This window comes from Lycium barbarum, unplaced genomic scaffold, assembly GCF_019175385.1.
Source record: "Lycium barbarum isolate Lr01 unplaced genomic scaffold, ASM1917538v2 unchr_scaffold_76, whole genome shotgun sequence".
Taxonomy (NCBI): Eukaryota; Viridiplantae; Streptophyta; class Magnoliopsida; order Solanales; family Solanaceae; genus Lycium; species Lycium barbarum.
In genome coordinates, this window is record NW_026843528.1 from 9138 (window position 1) to 16196 (window position 7059).

The window sequence follows — 7059 nt, forward strand, 5'->3', positions numbered from 1 at the left end:
ATACGAGTTTAAGTTTTATAGTACAAATAATTAATATAATTAGATGAATCAAAGGTTGTTTTACGAATGTCTCTTTAAAATGTAAAGTTTATACTTGGACACCAGGTTTTTTCCTTTTTTTTTTTTTTTTTTTTTTTTTTTTTTTTTTTTTGGGTTATGCATTAGATTGGTTTTTAAACTTTTGTGAAGATGAGTTTTAAGTTTGAAAATGTGTTTTTTGACCAATTTTTTAAGTACATTTTTTTCCACTCACAAGTCACAATATATACATCTATTTTTTTCTTTTGAAAATACATTTCAAAATATAATTTCAAATTTCAAATACCCTTTTCAACTTTTTAACAAACATCACATTTTTTATGTCCAAACGTCATTTATAATCTTAAAAAATGAGATATGTTATCTTGTTACATTATACTTCCTCCGGATAAAAAAAAAGAGTGCACTTAGCCATTTGCACACCTCTTAAGAAAATACTAATTCTTAGATCAAAATAGATAATTTAACTAAACTACCCCTAATTAAATAGGCATTGAGATTTGATTATATAACACTTAATAGGGGCAAATTTGAAAAAACAAGATTAATTTTTTCTTGATTTTCTAAGTGATTTTTTTTTTTATCAAAAAAAAAAAAAAGCTAAGTGGACTTTTTTTTTATTTTTTTTTATCCGGAGGGAGTAACATGTAAAAGTAACATGACCGTGTACCAAAAAAAGAAGTAACATGATCGTGTAAAAACTTATTATTTCTTTGTTAAAAGAAACATTTTAATTAAAGAAGCTTTTTATTTTTTTATTTTTTTTGAAAGTCTTAAAGAAGCAATATTTTTGGATAAGTTTTCAGAATCTTCATAAAAATTCTTCAAGAATAGACATCAGTAACTGTAAATGTTACAAAATCAAGTCAACATGTTGAAATTACAGTAAATTATTACTATATTCTCATAGGAGTATTAAATTACATTGATGGTTAAAAAGAAAGTTGACCCCACACACACACACATATACATATATATATATATATATATATATATATATATATATATATTATTATTATTATTATTATTATTATTTTTGGTCTTTTCAGTATAAATATATGCTTCTACTCTCGAATCACTACCAGTAATCTGCTTTTAGGGACCTCTGTTTTTAGCTGCAGACACAAATACACAACTGGATTTCAAATAATCTCATTTTGAGATTTATTTTTTCTTCAGTATCTTTGCTATTCCAGGTACTACTTAGAAGCAATATTTCAACTCTATATTTAGTAAATTTTTGTTTGTTTCTAAAATGGGGTTTTTTTGATTATTTTTAGCATTTTCTTTATCATATGTTTTAGTGGAAAAAGAAAATGGTAGCATTAATGATTAAGGAATGAAATCTTGTAGTAGTAAACAATAGATTAACTACTTGCTAAAATTGGAAATATAAGAAGCATTTTAAGTGAAGTATCAATCTTTCTAAAATGAGATGTTTACTTTATTTGGGTTCACTTTATTGTTTCAATTTTTAGGATCTTCTGCATTTTTTGTTTTAGTTAAGATTGTAATATTTCACATAATTAATGTGCAGAATGGTAAAAGGGGCAATGCAACTATGGTTACGTGCAATAATAACTTTGGTTATATTGATTATTACTGAAGGACACCCTGTTGATATTACTTATCTACAGAGTGCAGTGGCTAAAGGAGCTGGTAGGAATTTCTTTGAATCAATATGTTTATCCTTATTTTTTTTTTTTTTTTTTTTTGTGTCCAAATAACTTTGAGCATTGGCGGATCCGAGGCGAAGCTAAAATTTTGAGTTAACGAGTTCTGAATTCTAGAAAAGCGAGCTTACTGGGTCTGGATGACTTATTTTGTACATATTAAGTGGAATTTTTTTAACATAAATATAAGGTCTCGGCTAAAGTGAACCCGAACTCGTATGTGGAACTGTAGCTCCCGCCCCGGATCCAATGTAGAAATCGGGGGTTTGGCAGAACCCGTGACTTCTGATTCAAACTTTATGTATATAAATGTGAAAAACTAGTATAGATGGAGTTAAATATATATATATATTAGAACTTACAGTTTCAACTTAGAATTGACCACGCTAAATTTTGAATCCGCCACTGACTTCGAGGAAGAAAAAATTCAGGAATGCGAAAATGTGTTGATTTTTGTATGCCAATAATGTTTTGTTTGCAGTATGTTTGGATGGAAGTCCACCAGCATACCATTTTGATAAAGGATTTGGAGCAGGAGTTAACAATTGGTTTATCCAACTTGAGGTTTGTTTCTTAATGCACTATTGATATTCTTCACAAAATATACTATTGATATGTCTTTTCTTTATGAATAAATTTGGATCATTTTTTGATTTGTTCGTATCATCTTTGCCAGAGGCCATGTTAATCTTCTCAGTATTATTCCAATTTTATCCAATATACCCGAAGGGTTAAAACTTAGATTTCTAGGCTCCGTGATTTCATAATCTTATTTCAATCCAATTGTTAGCCTTTTTTCTTTTAAATTCTTGACACAAGATAGTAAAGGTGGATATTACCGTAGTCAAAAAAGGAAAAGACTAGATTGAGCTCTTTGTTCATACAAAACGAGCAATGAAAAAGTAGTTAAATTTGGATTATTAGGTTTCTTATCGAAATAATATCACGAAATTGGTTGCTTGGAGGACTATACCTAAGAAGAATTTGAACACATTCCGAGTGAATTCCTGGAAAAAAAATTAAATGTAAGATTGCCTACATGATTTGCATTTGAATTCATCCTTTTACTTTGGAATTTTCAGGGAGGAGCATGGTGCAACAATGCCACGACTTGCCTTGCCCGTACAAAAACACGATTGGGATCATCTAAACTAATGGTAAAGACGGTGTCTTTTTCGGGGATTTTGAGCAACAAGGCTAAGTTTAATCCAGGTGAAACTTCACCCTTGTTCATATACCTGGTTTCCATGCCTGTTTTAATTTTAATATTATGCTGGTTGACTATATATATTTTGGAAATTGTAGACTTTTACAATTGGAACAGAATTAGGATTAGATATTGTGATGGGTCATCCTTTACCGGTGACGTTGAAGCAGTCGATCCGGTAATTATGTGTTAATACTATGCGCTTATTGATTTGGTATGAACAACGAGCTGTCCTAGTATCGTAATATTACATATATAGACTTGAATTAGTTTCATTAATTCTTAATGGACATGTTGAATTATGTCAGAAAACAAAAGTATTCTACAGAGGAGCCAGGATCTTTTCAGCTGTTATGGAAGATTTCTTGGCACAAGGAATGAAGAACGCTCAGAATGTAAGATGCATCAATTGATTACACATTATTGCAGACGATTATATGCTCATCACCATCATTTAGTCGCTGACATAATGTTTTTCTAATGGTAGGCTATTCTGGCGGGATGTTCAGCTGGTAGTTTGGCTGCAATTCTACATTGTGACAGATTTAAAGCTCTCTTGCCCCCGGGTGCTAAAGTAAAATGTCTTTCGGATGCTGGTTTCTTTATCAATACGTAAGCGTTCGTGTTGTTGTTCTTTTAATCGTGACACTCTCAAAATATGGCGAGAAATTTAGATTTCTGATTTGCTACTAGTGAAAAATAACTTTGATTCTCTGTTGCAGGAAGACTATTTCAGGTACCTCTCATATCGAACAGTTCTACAGTGAAGTCGTTAACACACATGTATGCTTACTTTAACCTATAGCAATTCTCTGTCACATAATCTGTTGGTTATTATGTCCTCTTCGTACCAAAATTGATGCTCAGACCTACAATAACTGTAACTTTCGCGTATGAATGGGGAGCGGAAAACCAATAGTAACAGTAAAGTTAGTAAGAAAGTTCTATAGATTCAATTTTACTTGTCCTCAACGTGATACATCGTCTTGATTCAGGGTTCCGCGAAGAATTTGCCTCAATCGTGTACCTCAAGACTGAATCCGGGATTGGTAAGAGCAGTTACTTTCACAAAAATATATTTTCCTCCCTTATTTGATGCATCATCTTATGTGAAAGCACCACAATTTATGTTGCAGTGTCTTTTCCCACAAAACGTCGCGCAACAAATCCAGACACCACTTTTCTTGGTAAATGCAGCCTATGATTCCTGGCAGGTCAGTTCATGTCTGAAATTTCTTGCTCATTTATTTTTTCTGAAGAATTCCTTCCTTTTGATGATTTTCCCGTTCTCTGTGACTTATTTGGAACATGAGACTAATCCTTCTCTAGGAATGTAATAAAAAAGAGGAGGCAATAGATTTTAGAAAGTCCACGGTTGGTATAATCTTTTTGATTTCGAGGGCAAAAATGTACTCGATGAGGTTGAGGACATTGATTTTTCAAGTTCTGTATGTTTTTAGTATAACTGAAATGTGCAGCTGGCTATCTCATTATTGATTTGAGGTATAAAACAATCGTAAAACATCGGATATATCATGAGATGATCAGAGCAAATATAAAGGAAACACAAGTCAAAAATCGGACGTGAAAGTTCCCTTTCATCCGGCTCAAGTACGTACACCAAATAAGGAAGGGAGTTCTCATTTTCAAACTGGGTCAATATGAGCTCCCAAGATTCTAAGTTCTTAGCTACACGAGAATAAACTCGTTTTCCTCGTTCCCTTATCATTTAACGAGTAACTGTTTACAGCAACCATAGAGCTTAATAGAGAAGACGGTCTCATCAAGACGTTGAGCTTACCACGTTGCCTCAAACTTAATCACCTTTTCAAATTACAATCTCACTTGGATAAAAATGTTAAGAAAAACGACCGACTTAATGAATACAAATTTTGTGATTAATGCTCAAGTTGCAAGAGTATGTTTTTTCACCAACTAGCTCCTTCATAAGTTGTGGTATAGTTCGAGCGTTAACGAATTAACATTTTGTTGGTAATAGCTGCATTAAAATTTAGTCATCATCAACGAATCATCTCAAAGTTATGTTATACATAGATATACCATGAATATACACATATATGAGCACGGTCTTAGCCTATAACTAATCGATTTTTGCTTGCTTTTTAAAAAAAAAAAAAAATTCAGATAAAGAACATTTTGGCTCCTGGCGTTGCTGATCCTCATGGAACATGGCGTGACTGCAAGCTCGACATATTGAAATGCTCCTCTACTCAGCTCGAAACCATGCAAGGTTAACACTCTTTAAGCCCTTTGTTAGTCCTTCGTTCATTTGGATTACACCGTTAAGCTATCCATCGTGGGAATCCAGAGCACCTATGTGCTGGTAAAGGAAAACCACCTCGACCTGATCAGAGTAAATGTCAACATTGAATCAGACCGTCTTCTATGGCTAATACCTGAAAAGAAACTAACCAGTTATAGTAAGCGTGAAGATGCTAAATTATATGGCATATGTAACGGAAAACTTAGTTTCTTTGCAAGTTATCGTTTACTCCTTGTGTCTAATACATGGAACTATTTCTCAGGTTATAGGTCGGAGTTCTTAAAAGCTTTGAATTCACTAGGCCCGTCCTCAACAAGAGGGTATTACATCAATTCCTGTTATGCACATTGTCAAACTGGAACACAAGAGACATGGCTAAGGGACGACTCGCCGAGATTGGCTGACACGGTACGCAATCAACTATTCCCTCTGTCCCAATTTATGTGATGTTCTTTTTTTTCTAGTCAGTCTAAAAAAGAATGACATCTTTCTAAATTTAGTGACAATTTAAGTTTAAACTTCCAATTTTACTCTTAATGAGATAATTTATAGCCACACAAATATCTATGACTTATTTTTGGACCACAAGTTTCAAAAGTCCACCTTTCATTCTTAAACTCCGCTACCAGTGAAACACCTTCACATAAATTGGACAAAGGGAGTAAAAGCTATCTTGATATATGTTTACAACAACAATAACAACAAAATTCTGTTTTCCTGTTTTAGACAACCTTTGACACTACTAAAAATGTATTGTACAGACAATTGCCAAAGCAGTTGGAGACTGGTATTATGAAAGAAAAGTATTCCAAGAGATTGACTGTCCTTACCCCTGTGACAAAACCTGCAAGAACCGGAATTTTGAATCGGACGCTCGCCCGGATAATATAGATGATTGATGGAAGTTTTTCCTCTGAGATTGTTATACAGAGACTTCAAATTTTCCAAAAGGGAGTTAAGAGAAAAAATATGGAATTAAAGAAGTTGATTCAAATGTGTTATAGTAAGGGAAAGCCAACACTACACAGAATTGTGTGCTTTGGTGTCCCCAAAAGAGAAACTGTTATGTATCATTTGTTTGAGGTTTTGATATTATGTAAAAGTCAATAATTCAGCTTCTAAAGCTTTCACTATTGCTGCATGTTCTTGAATTACTTCCATAATCTTGGATGCACAGAATTCTCATTCCTTAGTGAATCCATTGTTTGAACCAAAAAGTATAAGAACTTTACTTTTGGATTATTTAACAAGTAATACTGACCTTACATTTTACTTATTTTTACTAATTCGTCCTCTGGACCACCAACGATTGTGATGAGATATGATATTTCCACTCTAAATTGGAGATCTTGTGTTCTGAGTCTTGAAATTAAACTTAAGTTTTGCGATATCAAAAATTCCAGCCCACCCACCTCTAAAGTCATTCTTGTCAATTACGTGAATCCAGATTAATTGGGCCTTAAAGCAATATGTCACAGTTGGGAGTTTAACGCATGACCTAAAACTTTTGAAGAGATTGCATGAATTGTCTTTCAAATGGGCTGGTCTTTAATTTTGTTCTTCAAATGGGTTGGTTTTTATTTTTTGTCCTTTAACAATCAAACTTATGCTTAGTGGGGCAAAAGTTTTTCAGTCATGTGGAGCATAACTTGTGGGATATTACGATGCAAAAATATAAATTTATTTCTGTGAAAAAGTTGTTTATCTTGAGGGACAAAATTAAAGACCAGCACAAAATAAGCAAAGGTGCAAATGACCCAAACTTTTTATATGTTGTAAGATCTCCTTGTTTTATGGAGACCTTACCGAAAAAATGTTAGTAAGAGAAAACTTCAATTTTGTTGGTCTGATATGTT

At 32.9% G+C, this 7059-nt stretch overlaps 1 protein-coding gene and 1 non-coding gene across 2 annotated transcripts; one reads left to right on the forward strand and one right to left on the reverse strand.

Annotated features, from left to right (window-relative positions):
* Positions 1-1076: 1076 nt before the first annotated feature.
* Positions 1077-6336, forward strand: LOC132625776 (pectin acetylesterase 8-like). Its single transcript, XM_060340354.1, has 13 exons — positions 1077-1235; positions 1577-1698; positions 2194-2276; positions 2795-2924; positions 3018-3097; positions 3228-3314; positions 3407-3531; positions 3642-3702; positions 3915-3968; positions 4056-4133; positions 5065-5170; positions 5466-5611; positions 5965-6336. Exons 2-13 carry the CDS (start codon positions 1578-1580, stop codon positions 6100-6102), a joined length of 1209 nt encoding a protein of 402 aa, XP_060196337.1. The 5' UTR covers positions 1077-1235; position 1577; the 3' UTR covers positions 6103-6336.
* On the reverse strand, positions 2344-2446 carry LOC132625777 (U6 spliceosomal RNA). Its single transcript, XR_009576989.1, has one exon. It is a non-coding gene; the product is annotated as a U6 spliceosomal RNA (small nuclear RNA).
* Positions 6337-7059: the final 723 nt, after the last annotated feature.